This window comes from Culex quinquefasciatus, chromosome 3 (genome assembly GCF_015732765.1).
Source record: "Culex quinquefasciatus strain JHB chromosome 3, VPISU_Cqui_1.0_pri_paternal, whole genome shotgun sequence".
Classification (NCBI taxonomy): Eukaryota; Metazoa; Arthropoda; class Insecta; order Diptera; family Culicidae; genus Culex; species Culex quinquefasciatus.
In genome coordinates this window covers 136721933-136737820 of record NC_051863.1, presented here as the reverse complement: position 1 = coordinate 136737820, position 15888 = coordinate 136721933, and the positions used below count along the sequence as shown (strand labels likewise).

Genomic DNA, 15888 nt, shown 5'->3' with positions numbered 1-15888 from the left:
AGTGGTTCCAAATCTGCAGCCATTGCCGTTGAATCATCAAATTGTCTAAGAGACATTGAAGATTGGACCTCGGGTAAATAAAATAATATCATCATCAAATTGTCTAAGAGACATTGAAGATTGGACCTCGGGTTGCTGAGATAGAGCCGCTTTAAGAAAAAGAAACACGAAAATTGAAGTTTTCTAAGTCTCACCAAAACAACCCACCATTTTCTAATGACGATATCTCACCAACGAATTGTCCGATTTTCAATGTTAATACATGAAACATTCGTGAAATTTCCTTTTGAAAAAAATATTTTGAAATTTTTAAAATCAAGACTAGCATTTTAAATGGGCGTAATATTCAATGTTTGGCCCTTTTAAAATATAAGTCTCGATTTAAAGAATTTCAGAAGATTTTTTTCGAAAAGATCGGAAAATTTCACGAATGATTCATGTATTAACATTTAAAATCGGACCATACGTTGGTGAGGTATCGTCATTAGAAAATGGTGAGACTTAGAAAACTTCTTATAGCAAATTTTCTGAACTTTTCTAAAAAAATATGTTTAGAAATGGTCACTCATGGTCATTATTTTTAAAAATTGAAAAACTGCAAATATTTCGCTAAAATCAAACTTTCAGTGGCTATATCTTGAAAACGGAGCCCTTTATCAAAAAATCTGTTAAGTACTTTTTGATTGCAAATTCAATTTTGCATTAAAAAATAATGTCAAACTTGTTTTTGCATGAAACTAAAATAAATAACTCGGTGGCAGATTTTTTGACCATGATTCTCTATAGCTCAAAAGTTGCGAATTTTTGTTTCCTAAAACAAATCAAAAAATCTCGAAAATCAAAAAATACGTATTTTGGGAAATTGAGTTTTAGTGAAAAAAAAGTTGATTAAAAAATCAGCAAATTTTTTTTTTCCGTGTGCCTATTTTTTTCTCAAAAGTCTTCAACAATACCTACAACTTTGCCGAAGACACCAAATTGATCAGAAAATCCACTCAAAAGTTACAGCTGTTTGAATATTTACATACCATTTTTGTATGGACAGCTGCCAAAATTGTATGGAGACTTGAATGGGTGAACCAATGACGCAAAATAGCTTATTTGGTCATAGGGAAGCCCCACAAAGTTTGAGCCAAATCAAAAAGTACAAAAAATAAAAATGGTCGAAATCGGCCGATTTTGTAGAGAATTGCTCATATGGGAATCAAATAATCGGGTATCACTCATACATGTTGATAGTTACAGCATGTTATTTTGTTCAGCTTAGATCTTATAGGATTTTAGTTATATGGTAGAAGTGATCAGTTATCTATTGCATTTAAAATTAAATAAATTGCTTAAAATTTTCACAATTTTTTTTTTTGCAACTTTTGGTAACCAAACATGCCTAGGTCATCGCTGAAATGTTTAAGTTATCGCAGTTTTAGTGAAAAGAGTAGTTTTTTTCCGTTTTCGAAAAACCTGTCGTGATCGGGGACTTTCTTTCATGATAAAAACACAGATATTTTGCAATTAACAAACAACACTTCTTATGCCACACAAATTAACCAAAACACTGATTTGGCAATCTTCATTCTCTCTTTTGCCGGCCGCACGCATCTCGTTGTTTTCTCGCTCGTTATTCTCTCTCGCAGCTCGCTTGCGCGCTCTCGCACTCAACCCGCAATCTGTCAGCTAACAAGGCAATATTCCGATGCCTCTGTGCTCTCTTGTTCTTAGCTTGCTGGTTTTCCTATCTAGTTAGCATAAGAGAGCACAGAGGCATCGATTCATGAAGATGCGCACTTTTTGTTGCACTGTAAACTCTTATTTATGAATAATTCAATCTTATAATAAATGCTCATTTAATAATTTATTACTTATTCAATCCTGCAACCCATAGTCCCTACAAAACCCAGTTTTGATTTTCAAAAAATCGTATCTGGGAATATTGAAAACATATCTTTACCATTTTTTGATATGTTATGTAAAATTTTCCGACGAATCTGATAAAACTATTTTCAGACATAGGCTCTTTGGTCCCGAGACTTTCAAAAGAGCATTTTAAGTTTTACCTTTCCAAATGTTAGGCTAGATATTTGATACTTTTAACTATTTTTCCTTAACCCACCGGAGGTCGCGTACGTGTACTTTGTACACAGTTTGTAAGGGCACTTGTAAGAAAGGCGAAAACACGCGACTTCCCGAAGGTTAAAAGCTCATGATAGCTAAAATAAGTTGAAATGGAGTTTGATTTTTTGAAAAATGTATTATTTGCAAAAATCGACGAAAATTGCCATTTTTCGGACCACCCTGACACGGCATAGGTCACCCTAATGGCCAAACAAAAAAAAATACGGGTCTAATTATTTCTGCCAAGGAACCCCCAGAAACGTTTTGAGTCCGATCGGAGAACTTTTTTTTCGAATCATGCTGTTTTCGAGGGGAATTGCTGAATACATAAAAGTTAATCAGGAAATTGGAGCATTTTTTTTTTCGAAAATACGTAGATATAAAAAAAATCCGAACAATAGAAACTATTTTTGAAAAAAAATTATAATTTGAGTATTTTTTCCAAAAATACGTAGTATTGAGAAAATGTTGAGACCTATAGCTCAAGGAATATTGCATTTGTAAAACACATCAAATTGTTGCCCCATTCTTGTCGCTAACCAACACCCCCTATATTCAAGCTACCAGCTAGAAATTTATCTCTTCATAAGCCCAAATAGGTTTTATGATATGTAACGGGGAGCGGACGTGTGTAGAACAACACCACGATTCCCGATCCCTATCCCAGCATCCGACAAAGCGGAACATTAGCCTGATGGGGGATGAATTTTGATGAGCCCTGGTCGGGAGGAGATCTCTTTTGACTTTTGCTTCGGCATTCGTTCGACGGATTCGTTTGATGCAAATTGAAAGCCGGTGAGGGCGAAGGGTTGAGCGCAAAGCAACTGGTCATAAATGTTCTGGTGTGGAACCGGAAGAGTGATGAATATTCTAGTAGAGGAAGGGTTTAAGTAAGTGTTTGGGCAAGTGGTGAAATATTGACGGAACGTGTGGGAAAAGAGATTAGAGCGAAATTTTGTTAAAAGAAAGCTTGTTTATTGCTCCGAATATCACAGATCCTTAGACGCGACGGATTCCGGCCACGTATTCTCCCATAACCTTCAGGCCCATGGCCGTCTCGTACAGAACCTCTTCGAGCTGTGCCGCCGGCAGGTCGTAGATGTTCTGCGCTCCACCGCGAGTTTCCAGCACGAACGCGTACTGAACTCCCTGGGTGCCGGCCACGTAATCCGTAATGGTTCCAGTTTCCGCCTGAAGCAGCGCTCCTGCCGGTCCATAAGTGTACAGATATCCGTTCTGGGCGATCATTTCCCGGGCAACCATTTCAGCGACCGCGCGGTGGGCGTCAACGTTGGCCGGACTACGCAGTCCGTTGTAGGAGAACGGATACAGCACCATCTTCTCGGCGGCCTGGATGCTCAGGTACAGCTTCAGGTTGGCACTGTTGCGTTCGATGACGCTACGGAGAGCTTGGGTTTCCGGCTCCGAGAAGGCAGCAGTTCCGGCGTAGTTGTCGGCACAGGGCTGTTGAGAAAAGAGGTTAGGTTAGTTCTAAGCAGTCATCATTTCGCACTGTACACTTACGTCACTAGCTCCAGTAGATGACCATTGGTAGCCAAAGTTACGGTTCAGATCAACGCCAAAGCATCCGTTACCGACGGCACGTCGGGACTTGACCCACATACGGGTGGTGGTGTGCGAAAACGCGTAACCATCGGGATTAGCCACCGGAATGACGAGGAAGTTGATTTCATCCAAAATATCGGTGAAGTGATCAGGATGCTCGATGAACTCGTGGATCACAAACATCGCCACCATGGTTGAGGTCCATTCGCGGGCCCGCAGACCTCCATCGATGATCACCATAGGACGATTGGCCTGATTCCCATAAGAAATGCGAATCGCATTAATCGCACGACCCTCAGCAGAAGTTCCGATCGTCCTGGATCTCCGCCAGGTCCCAGAAGTGTACCCAGTCGATGGTGTGTTTCGGGTTGGGTTTGGCAACGACCAGCGTGGCCAGGCAGAGCACAAGCGCCAAGTAACGCATTTTGACTGTTATTAAGTTGATCACTTCTCACCGTTAACTGATGCCGGTTCGCAACGAGGGCCACCGTTTTTATACCCCACCCCCGAAAAACGGCCCACATCGCCGTAATCTTAATCATAAATTGAACCCAGCAACATTGAAGGCGATATCAGCTTCCAACGGTTTGATAGCAGCACAGTGGTAAACGGTAAATCTGATAACGGAGCGCTAAATTCGTTACCTCAACACTGCTCACTTATCAACGGGAGAACCCAAAGGCAGCTGCTAGCGTTGCTGTGATGATTACGTGAATCCGTTAAATTGAGCAAATGCACTGACCGGCCGCGCTTATCGCAATATCGGACCATGCTTGACGCGTGAATTGATGTGGATTTAATTGGCATGTTTCCAGAAGTTTGTTTCTGGTGGGTGCTCGTGGTTGGAACGTGTTGGATTTTCTACCTTTGGTTGGTTAAAATTCAACTGCTTTAGTGACATTGTTTTATTTTGAAAGCAAATACATTTTCATATTGAATCAGCTTTTTGATGGTTTTGATTTGAAATTAATTTTTTTTTCATGTCAATCGTCAGTCATTCGTTACATAATTTGATCATCCTGATTTCAAATGTAGTGTTTTGGATTCTCTTTTTTTGTAATATTCTAAAAATGAAAAATCTGATCAATTTAAAAATATGCTAAACAGGTATCAAGAAAATCAATTATAATTTGTTTTCGGACATTTTTAAAACACTCTAGTCGAAGTTGACAGGAAGGCAAACACATAAAAATTGCAGTTCCAAGACGTTAATTAAATTTGTATTCTTTGTACACAGCGAAAAGCAACTTTGCTGACTAGGAAACATATGTGATTTAATAAATTCTTTGAGTTATGTGCTATTCTTTACAAAATAGGCCGATTTGTGCATTCTTTATATGGGTAATACTCTACCAACTCACACGAAATCGGGAAAAGTTGCCCCGACCCCTCTTCGATTTGCGTGAAACTTTGTCCTAAGGGGTAACTTTTGTCCCTGATCACGAATCCGAGGTCCGTTTTTTGATATCTCGTGACGGAGGGGCGGTACGACCCCTTCAAGTTTTGAACATGCAAAAAAAAGAGGTGTGTTTCAATAATTTGCAGCCTGAAACGGTGATGAGATAGAAATTTGGTGTCAAAGGGACTTTTATGTAAAATTAGACGTCCAATTTGATGGCGTACTCAGCATTCCGAAAAAAACGTATTTTTCATCGAAAAAAACGATAAAAAAGTTTGAAAAATTCTCCCATTTTCCGTTACTCGACTGTAAAAAATTTTGGAACATGTCATTTGATGAGAAATTTAATTTACTTTTCGATTCTACATTGACCCAGAAGGGTCATTTTTTCATTTAGAACAAAATTTTTCATTTTAAAATTTCGTGTTTTTTCTAACTTTGCAGGGTTATTTTTTTAGAGTGTAACAATGTTTTATAAAGTTGTAGAGCAGACAATTACAAAAATTTTGATATATAGACATAAGGGGCTTATAAACATCACGAGTTATCGCGATTTTACGAAAAAAAGTTTTGAAAAAGTTACTGAAAAAGTTTCTCTTTGTTTCGTCGTCCGTGTCTGTCGCGGGTGACCATGAACGGCTAACATCTATAGGTCATCGCTGAAATTTTTAAGTTATCGCAGTTTTAGTGAAAAAAGTTGATTTTTTGCCGATTTCGTCATTTTCCGTTTTTCAATAAATTATATCTCCAAAACGTACGGTTCGACATCGCCAATTTTTTGAAATGTTAAGTGAAATTTTCCAAGGAATCCGATAAAAATATTTTCAGACATAGGCTCTTTGGTCCAGACACGGTCAAAACGCCATTTTAAGTTATCATGCGACTTTTTCAAATGGTAAGCTAGATTTTTGAAACTTCTTACTATTTTTCCCAAATAGCCAAACTCGTCACCTTTCTAAAATCGGATGAAATGGCGCGGAGAAATGAATTTTCGAAAAAAGAGGTTTTTGCGAAAAATGACGAAATGGAACTGCTGTATTACAAATCATGAAAATTTGAGTACTTTAAAAAAATACGGTATTTTGTGAAAATTTTAGGATTTCATTCAAAAACTCTAAAACAGTGAAAATGCATGCAAAATTTCGAATCGTTTGATACCCATATTGCGAATTATGAAAATTTTAGTTTTTCTAGAAAATACGGTATTTTGTGAAAATTTAAGTATTTTGTGAAAATTTGAGTATTTCATTTAAAAACCTCTAATACAGTTAACAAACATGCTTAATTTCAAATCGTTTGATACCCATAAAAAACTCTAAAACAGTTAAAATACATGCAAAATTTCGAATCTTTTGATACCCATATTGCGAATTATAAAAATTTGAGTACCATCAAAAAAAAATCGGTATTTTTTATTTATTTTTTTGTATTTATACTTCGAAACTAAACATATTATCAAAAAAATATTTACTAAGAGGAAGTTTGAATATTCAACATAATTTGGTTATGCTGATAATTTTATCGATTAACAACCTTGAAAAACATCTTTTTTTAGCATGTTCAAAAATGAAAGGGGTCGTATCGCCCCTCCGTCACGAGATATCAAATAACGGACGTCGTAATCAGGGACAAAAGTTACCCCTTAGGACAAAGTTTCACGCAAATCGAAAAGGAGTCGGGGCATCTGTTGTGTGAGTCGGCGGAGAATTACCCACATCTAAATTATAGATTTTTTCGCAATTAAAAAAAACTTTTAAAAAAATAAATTTTCAATTTTTTAATCAAGACTAACATTTAAAAAGGGCAAAACACTCAATATTAAAAGTTTTCTCAGATAAATGTTTATTTTTTTTAGAAATAACTAGCGGTTCACCAAATTGCGTCTGGAAAAGGTTACCATATTTTTTTGGAGTTTGAAGAAATGTACGATTTATTTTCGATTTTGTTTGGGAAAAAGCAAGTGGAGCCTTTAATTTCTTGAAATTTTTTAATATGCTTTTAATATCAAATAAAAAATATTGTGTTTTTTTCTGAACTACTTAACTGCTCAACATTTGAAAAATCTCAAGTTTCGTGCATCTGTCTCTTCGATGAAAAGTTTGAATTATACTTTCAATAAATATTATAATCTATGTATTACTTTTCACTTCAAGCCTCTCTCCTCGGCCGAGCAAACAAATCACTTAAGTACGAAATAGGGATGCAAATAGAAATAAATTTTTATCACCCCGTAATTGTTTTCTATCATGCAGCGCGCCGAGTAGCTACATCTTTTTTCCATTTCCCGCCAGGGACTTGGCCACTAGCACCAGTAAAAGTTTTTCCCTTCCTCCCATCGATGCTTTTCCAAGTTGCCTCCGGAAAATGGTTCGACTTTTGTCTATGCTCTTTTGTCCCTGCTGGATGCTCTTTTCTTTTCTCTATTTTTTGTTTCATTTGTTTCCTGCACAGTTGTCAATTCCAGCCCGAGTTTCTCCCACCCCTTTCCAGTCCAAACATTGTTCAGCTTTATTATATAGGCTTAGGAAACTTTCTCCTTTTGTGGCAAAAACCAACGACGGCCTGGCAATGAGTACGAATCTGTTTGCTCTCGTCGAACACAGGCAAATGAAGAGTCAGAGAGGTACTTTTATGCATGGGCAGGGAAAGTAATAGAGTCGATAATGCTCAATATTGAATTTAACGATAAATTTTAATCAATTATTCAACCGCAGAGCATGGCGTGTGCCGGCGAAGGAAAACTTTGCTTCTCTTTCTCAGAGTTGTCCGAAGGGCTAAGTGATTGAAGATCACTCCAAGTACATAATCTATCAGGGATAGGCTAACCCACAGCGAAAACTTTTTCCCCCCTTGATAGATTCTGTCATTAATATTTATGAGACAATCGAAAGTTTTCCCTTCGATGCAAATAGTTTCTTGTGACAGGTTCTTGTGGGCACTTCCTGACAGTGCCGTGTCGTGTCCACCGATTTGTTGGACAGATGGAAAGATTGCGTTCTAGATTGAGTTATTGGTGTTCTTTTTTTGTGACAAGTTTTCTCGGTTGACAAAGTGACAAACTTGAATAAGATTTACGCAAAAGTTTATTTTAAGTTTATGTTTCACAAAATTTCAACTCTCATGACATTATTCGACAATTTAATTACATATTTTTACAATATACTTTAAGGTGATTTATATTATTAAGAAAACTCGAAATCTTGATTTGAAAAGCAATCTAAAACAATTTAAATTACAAATCTGACTATTTACCTAAAGTACCAAGCCATGCCAACAAGAGAGCTTAGCGGAAGGGTTCATTATACCTACTTAAAAATAACATCGCACCACGAATGAACCCCTCCAAGAAACCCCTAATTGGCGATAATAAAACGACGCAACGACAAAACGGCTTTTCCAACCCCACCACGTGAAAGACCTTTATTAAACAGTTCATGCCATGGTCGTGAAACGGTGATAACAGGCATTGGTGTAATGGTGCAGAATGAAAAAAAAACCGGCCTCCCCTCACAACCCTTAACAACGTCCACCAACTGACCGCATGAAAACATGAATAAAAAAAAACCTCACTCATAACAAGTGTTAAAAATGGCACCCCGCCGTAACGACCGGAAATTGGGGTGGAGGGGGAGGTTCGTGGTGCTATGCCGTTGGCGTGAACGGGCTACGGTTCAGGCCGTTGGACTATTAAATCGCCATTAGCGTACATTCATCATCCACCAGGGAAGCTTTACCATACGCACACCGCGCCGTACGACTGGTTGAAGGTGCTCTCTACCGGTACTTTTGTAAACTAAACGATAGATTTTATCGGTTGTTTATAGGGGTTACATACATGTAAATCGACAAAAAAGTCAGAGGTTGATGTGAGCACACACTTAATTTTATTTAAAATCTGTTTTAAGGGTATTAAAATATACATTTTCATCTATTATCAAAACAAATTTGAAGACATTTGGTTGTATCATTGCCGAGATATAGCTATTTAAAGTTAGCAGTTTCAAAAAACGGGTGCCACGATATCTCAACACTGCCTTGACCAAATCTGCTCAAAATTTCGGTGAAGACTCGTTAAACCAGTCCTGTGTGCATGACGAAGGTCGATTTTCAAAAATCTTATTTTAAAAAAAGATAAAAATATTTTTGTGTTTTCCATATAGAAAATCGTCAGTTTTTGATTTTTGTATTTTTTTTAAGCAAAATTTCAAAATCGGGCTTCATCATGCACATTGGATATGTCTTGGGAGTCTTCACCCCGAATTTCAGCCAATTTGGTCCATCCCATCTCGAGATATCGTGGCACCCGTAAATCAGCTTGGTGTTTCGAGAAAAACACTCAGAAAAGTTGACAGTCCGCTTTGCGCACGGCAATATGTTGAGCTTAAAATCGTCTCTAACTCAGTTTAATCATGGAATATCTTCATGAATGTTTCAGGAGTGATTGAAAATCATCTTTTTAGTGGACTTAATAAATTTTCTGTAATATGAAATATTGTGATTTTCTACCTGTATGTAACCCCTTAAAGTAATACTAGGGGAACAGCATCTAATTCCAGTGTGCCTCTAACGTTGCCATATCAGCACTTTGACATTCAATTACAGCTCATTAAAAGCGTTTTCAACTAAAATCGAGTGCTAAATAGATCAATACGAAGTGAGCAAGCAAGTTTCTATCAAAAGTTTTGCAAAATTAGCTGTTTAAATAGTGAAAATCAGCAAATTGGATGGAGTGAGGAGCGAGTGCTTAACCTGCCAAACATACGAGAATGTACACAATGTGAATTCCTGTAATCATCTTTTAAAATTTATGAAATTGAGAACCACGATCAGGTCCATCATTTATATGATGCATCTAAAACAATCAAAAATATGTTAAATTATCTCAATCTTTTGCCAAATGATGGTCAATTATTTTTTATATATTTAAAAAAACGGCTTAGCAATTCAAAATTTATTCATAAAAATCATGTTCTGTGTAAACAATTCTAGTGATTTTACTCTTGTGTTTGTTTGAGATCAAAATGATACCATAAACCGGGGTGATATTGATAGCCGGGGTTACATTGGTAGGTTGAAGGTTGAAGAAATGAAAACTAATAACAATAAGACTGATTCAAATTTTATTTAAAGTTTTTGTCTCCCCCCTCTTCAAAGTTAGCCTGAAAAATCTGGGGGCAAAAAAAAATTTTTTTTTCAAAAAACTTCAAAATTGCTGCTATGGAAATTAGAGTGCAATCAGCTGAAATCAATTTAAAATGCATACCCCTGCGTTTAGAATCGATTTTAGCATGTTTGAGTTGATTTAAAAATCTTTTGAATTTTTGAAAATTTCGATGTTTATTATCGCAAATAGATTTTATTCGCAAAAATTTTTTTTTTTTCATCAAATCTTACCTTTTTGTTTTGAAAACAAATGATTGCAAAGTGTAGAATGCATTTTAGAACGCTTTTTCCATGGAAATGTTGTAATTATGGCTTGTTATTCCAATATTTATATTTTTTTAATAAAAAAATATTTTCACAAAATATTTAAATACAATCCTCCACATTTGAATTTTTGAATATTTGCCTTTTAGAAATTGAAGATGTAGAAATGCTGATTCAGAATTTTTAGAAAAAAAATCAAAAACATCAGATAATTTCACAAATGTTTTGTTATTCTTTTATCCGCTATATCCCAGCAACCAGAGGTCAAATCTTCATTGTTTCTAAGACGAAATTTTAGGAAATTTTCTGAAATTTTCGAAAAAAAATTATATTCAGAGTTGGTTAATCATAGGCACTATTGAAAAAAATAAAAAATAGCTGCATTTTTTATCAAAATCAAACATAAAACAGTCACATTTCTCTGAAGTATTTTTTGATTGAAAATTTGATATAGTATAACTTGGCATGAACAATTATGCCCGTACTTCTCTTTGATTTTAAAAGTTAAAAAATATTAAAAGATCCGGAAATAGCAAAACAAAACAAACAAAATAATAAAAATCAACAATTAAATTGCTGAGTACTTCTTATTTTTGAAAAGTCCTCATGCTGAAGAGAGCAAATCGATCGGAAAATTAATTCAAAAGTTAAAGAGCCGCGGTTCTTTTTGAAACTCCGTTCTTTTGAAAGAACCGCTTCAAGATGGATTGATTTTGAAAACTTGTGTCTATTTTTATGTTTATAATATAATTCATAGAATTTCCAACAAATCACGGTGTATTTTTTCAAGTGCTTTAGGATAGAAAAAACGACGGGTTAAAGAGGGGCTATTTTCTCAAAATATTTTCTCCAAATCAGCATTTGTTCAATTTTGACAGAAATAAACGCAATTTTGTAAAATTAAGAGCAATTTTCTCTAAAATTCTAGATTTAAGTTTGGGTGACATTCAATTATTCGAACGTTTAGATTTGAATAGTAATCATGGCACAGAAACAGCCAAGACTAGTGGTTTTCAAGCGCATTTTCTCATACAAGTCTAATAAAAAACTAAAATAAATCACACCATTCTTGAAAATGGCCTATTTATCAAAACTTTGAAAAAGAGTGAAAGAGCCGTTTAAAAGATCCGCTCTTTTTAACAAGAGAACGAAAATGAGCGGCTCCTTAAAAAACGGTTTTGCCCACCTCTAAAAGATACAGGTTTTCGAATGTTTACGTACCATTTTCGAATGGACAGCTGCAAAAAATTGTATGGAGACTTGTGTGGGTGAACCAATGACATAAAATGGCTTCTTTGATCATAAGGAAGGCCCCCAAAAAATGTCGTGCCCGATGTCGTAGAGAATTACTCTAGTTTTATTCATAGTTTAGAGCTAAAGAAAAAAAATTGTACTTATTTTTAAAACCTAGCCAAAAATGGGACAAAATGCTGAAAAAAAATTTAATACTTTTTGAGTTAATGATGCAGTTGAGTTCAAAATCGTGTGCTCTTTCAGAAAAGCCCAAAAACAGTACTTTGTTCTAGAAATCAGAAGGAAATCAAGTTTTTTCTCGAAATCTTAACACGTAGCCTTATGTGTAGGACAAAATTGCCTTGCGTTTTTCTCAGCTTGCAGTATTTGCGATTATTTTCTGATTTTTGGCTGAATATGATAAATGTGATCAGTAAGCAAATTCACCTGAGTATGAATTTCAAAAAAAAAATTAGTTACAAAATTAAAATTTGCAATCGCAAAAAGTGAAATGTTTCGAAAAAATTTCAGTTTTTTACAATTTCAAAAACATTTTTGAATGCATTCGCAAATTTTACGAAAATTTCCAACATTTTTTTGTTTTTAGATTTGTTGACCAGAAATGTGAATTTCAATATGAAAAATAATCATTCGTGACATTTTCTGCTCTATCCTATGAAATTTATTTAGAAACTCAAAAATATAATTTATGATATGGTAATGTCCAAATTAGCGTATTAAGCCCTAGCAAACAGTTATTCATGATTCTATAATTTTAAAAAATATACAGAAAACAGCAGAAAATTTCAAAAAAGTTTTATTTCTCAACATTGAAAATCAAACCAATAGTTTCCGCAAAATCGTGAGTTGAAAGATGAGCACTAATTGCAGTCCAACCAGCATGGTAAAAAAATATTGAAAATTGTCTCAGCTTTTCAAAATTATGTTTTGCAGGGCTGCTTTCCTTTATGAAGCATTTTGAAATGAAATAAAAAACTGATTTTTTTAATCACCTTGCATGTAAAAATGGTTTATGATAAACAAGCTCTTCTCGGCAAACTTCGTCCGGCCCTTTTTTGGTTCCCTGACGTTTCTTGCTTGTTTGCTAATTCAGCCTCCTGTGATCAAATTTTGATTTTACGCATATTTTCCCATACAATCTGTAGATTTTCCGGAATCGGTTCCAGAGTGGCCGAAGTTGTCACTTTTTGGCGTAAGAACCTTCCTTGGACTTATACGAACCCAACGCAACAAAGAGCACCTCGATCCGACGCTCCGTATTGAACTGATTCGCGTTCGAACAAAACCATCCAAATTTTTTATATAGGGGAACTATACCCTTTCTCAGCCTATTTCTATTATCGGCCTATCAGCACTTTGATCATGAATTACAGCTTTAATAAAGTGTTTTCGATTGTTCCTAAGTAATAAATAGCTCAAATAAAAGTGAGCAAGCAACTCTCCATTGTAGGTGTGCCTGAAAATGCTGATTAAATAGCAAAAAACTGCAAAAGTGATGAGAATTGGTCGAACGGCTTAGACTTTTTAATTCAAGCATTTTACAAGATTTCTAACGAGCAGCTTACAAATAAAAAAGTTTTTTCATATAAGATCTACAACTATTTTTTTGAAAATATTGTTCATTAGAATATTCAAAAAAATGCTTTATTCCACAAAATTCGCCAAAAAAGCTATTTTTTTTTTGTGAAAATTATTTCAATTACTCAACGATATTAAACAACGATGAAAAAATTGCATTTTTAATATTTTAAATAAAAATTATGTGTTTTTTATCAAATTGATTAGTTAAAGAATATATATATTTCTGGAGCAACATTTGAAAAGGGCGCATAAGCATTTTGACAGCTAGAACTGTTTTGCAAATTCCGAGACAAATGATAACTATTTAACAAAACCTGCAACGTTAAAAGGTAGCTGGGAAGGCCAGCTCTTGTTTAACACATCGAGTTTTGTGAAAAATTTACCTGTTGGCTCGGAATTTGCGAAACAGTTCTAGCTGTCAAAATGCTTATGCGCCCTTTTCAAATGTTGCTCCAGATTTGTTCACCATTTTGCAATGCATTATTTTTTTCTTGAATTATCAATAAATGAAAAAAATGCTTTTAGTGAAGTTTTGCATGAACTTTATTAAAATACTGATTTTTTTTCTATTGAAATTGAGGAAAGCAAAAAAACCCTTTCTTGCACTTATTTTAATGATTTTAGTTAAATATGATGATTTAGAGTTTCAGGACGTGCTTTGTTTTGGAAGTATCTTATTGAGAGTGTACCTCTTGCATTTCATCGATGGACTTGCCCGTGGGGGTGTCTGTATCTAATCCTAGCGAGAGATGACAATTGGCTTGTAAAATGATAACGGAAAACGGTAACCAAAATAACATTATTATACAACCTTATCTAGTTGAAACCTGTCGTGTCACCAGATAGTCAATCGAGCTAAAAGGTCTCTTTGCCCAGCCTCCCGAACGAAAGTTGTTCAGTTTAGGGGATACTATACACGGGTGAAGATGAAGTTGTGGCTACCGATTTTAGGATGTTTCTTTGCAGGTTTAGCTGCAACCAATGGAGCTGATTTCAATGGGTATTTTTTCAAGCTTTTATTTTGATAAAGTTCATTTTTGACAATGATAATTTAGATTCCAGCTCTACCTAGTCAGCGTGGAAACTCGCGAGCAGCTGGAGAAGATCCACGAGCTGACGCGTAACGATGCTTACGACTTTTGGGACGTTCCCAGACTGAACCGGAAAGCTCGCGTGATGGTTAACCGGCGGGACGAGGGCAAGTTTGAAGGATTTCTGGAGCAACACGAGTTCGATTTTGATATCGCGGCTGAAAATGTGCAACAGTGAGTAGATTTTCAGTTGCAGAGAATTTAAATTTAAAATGCATTCTTTGTTAGATTGTTGAACAACGAGAAGAGCAAGAATGAGGAACATCTCAAAAAGGTACGCCGTAATGCTGGACCTAAGTCGACCATCGATTTTGATCATTACTGGTCGTTGGAAGAGGTGTACGACTTTGTAGAAGAAGTAGCAGCCAAGAGTGACATGGTAACGGCGTTCGATATTGGAACTACCCACGAGGGAAGACCACTGAAGGCGCTGACACTGTCTAAGAACGGATACATCAATATGGAGCGTCCGGTGGTGTTCATGGATGCCGGTATCCATGCTCGGTAAGGTTTTGATAAACAGAATATGATTGAACAATTCTTAAATCATTTTTTTCAACAGTGAATGGGCCACCATTATGACCATCATGCATCTGCTGCACGAGTTCACCGAACATCCGGAACTGTACGCCGAGCAGCTGGACAACACCGACTTCGTGATCATCCCGGTGCTCAACCCGGACGGTTACGTGTTTGCCCACCAGGAGAACCGTCTTTGGCGCAAGAACCGTGCCCAGTACAACATGCTGTGCGCCGGCGTTGACCTGAACCGTAACTTCCCGGCCATGTGGCGCTTCACGAGCAATGCCTGCACGAGCTCCTACGCCGGCCCCTTCGCCACATCGGAACCGGAAACGCGTGCCATGATGAGCCTGATGGATCAGTACAAGGCCGCGATGGTGATGTACGTGGCGGTGCACACCAGCGGAGAAATGGTCCTGTGGCCCTGGGGATACGAAGCGACCTACGTGGACAACTGGGAGGAACATGACGAGTTGGGAAAGCAAGCTGCTGCTGCCATTGTGGCCGTGGGTGGACCCGAGTGGACCGTTGGCAATTCGGTTGAGGTGCTGAACTATGAGGCTTCGGGAGCGACCGACGATTACGCGTACACCGTGGGAGCTCGGTTGGCTTATACAATTGAGCTAAAGGGCGCTGGAACGACCGGGTTCGAGATCGCTGCCGAAGAGATCAGCAAGTGCAACCGGGAAACTATGGAGCTGTACAAAGTCTTCTTTAAATATGCTGGAGGACTGGCTTTGCCGAATAAGGATCAATAATGAATTCTTTTTTAATGTACTAACTAACTAACATTGTTTGAAATAAAATGAGTTTTATTGAATTTTCTTTATTTTTAGTTCATTTAATTGTAATTGTAATTTTATTTGGCAACGATATCCTGTTAGTCAGACTTTTTATCAGGTTAAGGAGGTGTACAAACCGGAAATTTAAATTAGG

At 36.5% G+C, this 15888-nt stretch overlaps 2 protein-coding genes across 2 annotated transcripts; one reads left to right on the top strand and one right to left on the bottom strand.

Moving 5' to 3' along the window:
• Window positions 1-3090: 3090 nt before the first annotated feature.
• LOC6043142 (carboxypeptidase B) lies at window positions 3091-4449 on the bottom strand. The gene is made up of 3 exons (XM_038261206.1): window positions 4421-4449; window positions 3637-3994; window positions 3091-3576 (listed from the first exon to the last, which is right to left on the bottom strand). The coding sequence occupies exons 1-3, from the start codon at window positions 4447-4449 to the stop codon at window positions 3112-3114; spliced, it is 852 nt and encodes a 283-aa protein (XP_038117134.1). The 3' UTR covers window positions 3091-3111.
• Window positions 4450-8665: 4216 nt separating this feature from the next.
• LOC6043141 (carboxypeptidase B) lies at window positions 8666-15710 on the top strand. The gene is made up of 4 exons (XM_038261205.1): window positions 8666-8709; window positions 14395-14604; window positions 14659-14934; window positions 14993-15710. The coding sequence occupies exons 1-4, from the start codon at window positions 8666-8668 to the stop codon at window positions 15708-15710; spliced, it is 1248 nt and encodes a 415-aa protein (XP_038117133.1).
• The last annotated feature ends 178 nt before the right edge of the window (window positions 15711-15888 follow it).

What these genes read in the sequence shown, in the direction of transcription:
- LOC6043141 (XM_038261205.1), top strand. Translation starts at nt 8,666, where the DNA reads ATGGCACCCCGCCGTAACGACCGGAAATTGGGGTGGAGGGGGAG. An exon ending in AAATTGGGGTGGAGGGGGAG is followed by an intron (nt 8,710 to 14,394) that starts GTTCGTGGTGCT and finishes ATGATAATTTAG; the next exon opens with ATTCCAGCTCTACCTAGTCA. An exon ending in GATGCCGGTATCCATGCTCG is followed by an intron (nt 14,935 to 14,992) that starts GTAAGGTTTTGA and finishes TTTTTTCAACAG; the next exon opens with TGAATGGGCCACCATTATGA.
- LOC6043142 (XM_038261206.1), bottom strand. Translation starts at nt 4,449, where the DNA reads ATGGTCCGATATTGCGATAAGCGCGGCCG. An exon ending in TATTGCGATAAGCGCGGCCG is followed by an intron (nt 3,995 to 4,420) that starts GTCAGTGCATTT and finishes GCGGAGATCCAG; the next exon opens with GACGATCGGAACTTCTGCTG. An exon ending in CATCTACTGGAGCTAGTGAC is followed by an intron (nt 3,577 to 3,636) that starts GTAAGTGTACAG and finishes TTTTCTCAACAG; the next exon opens with CCCTGTGCCGACAACTACGC.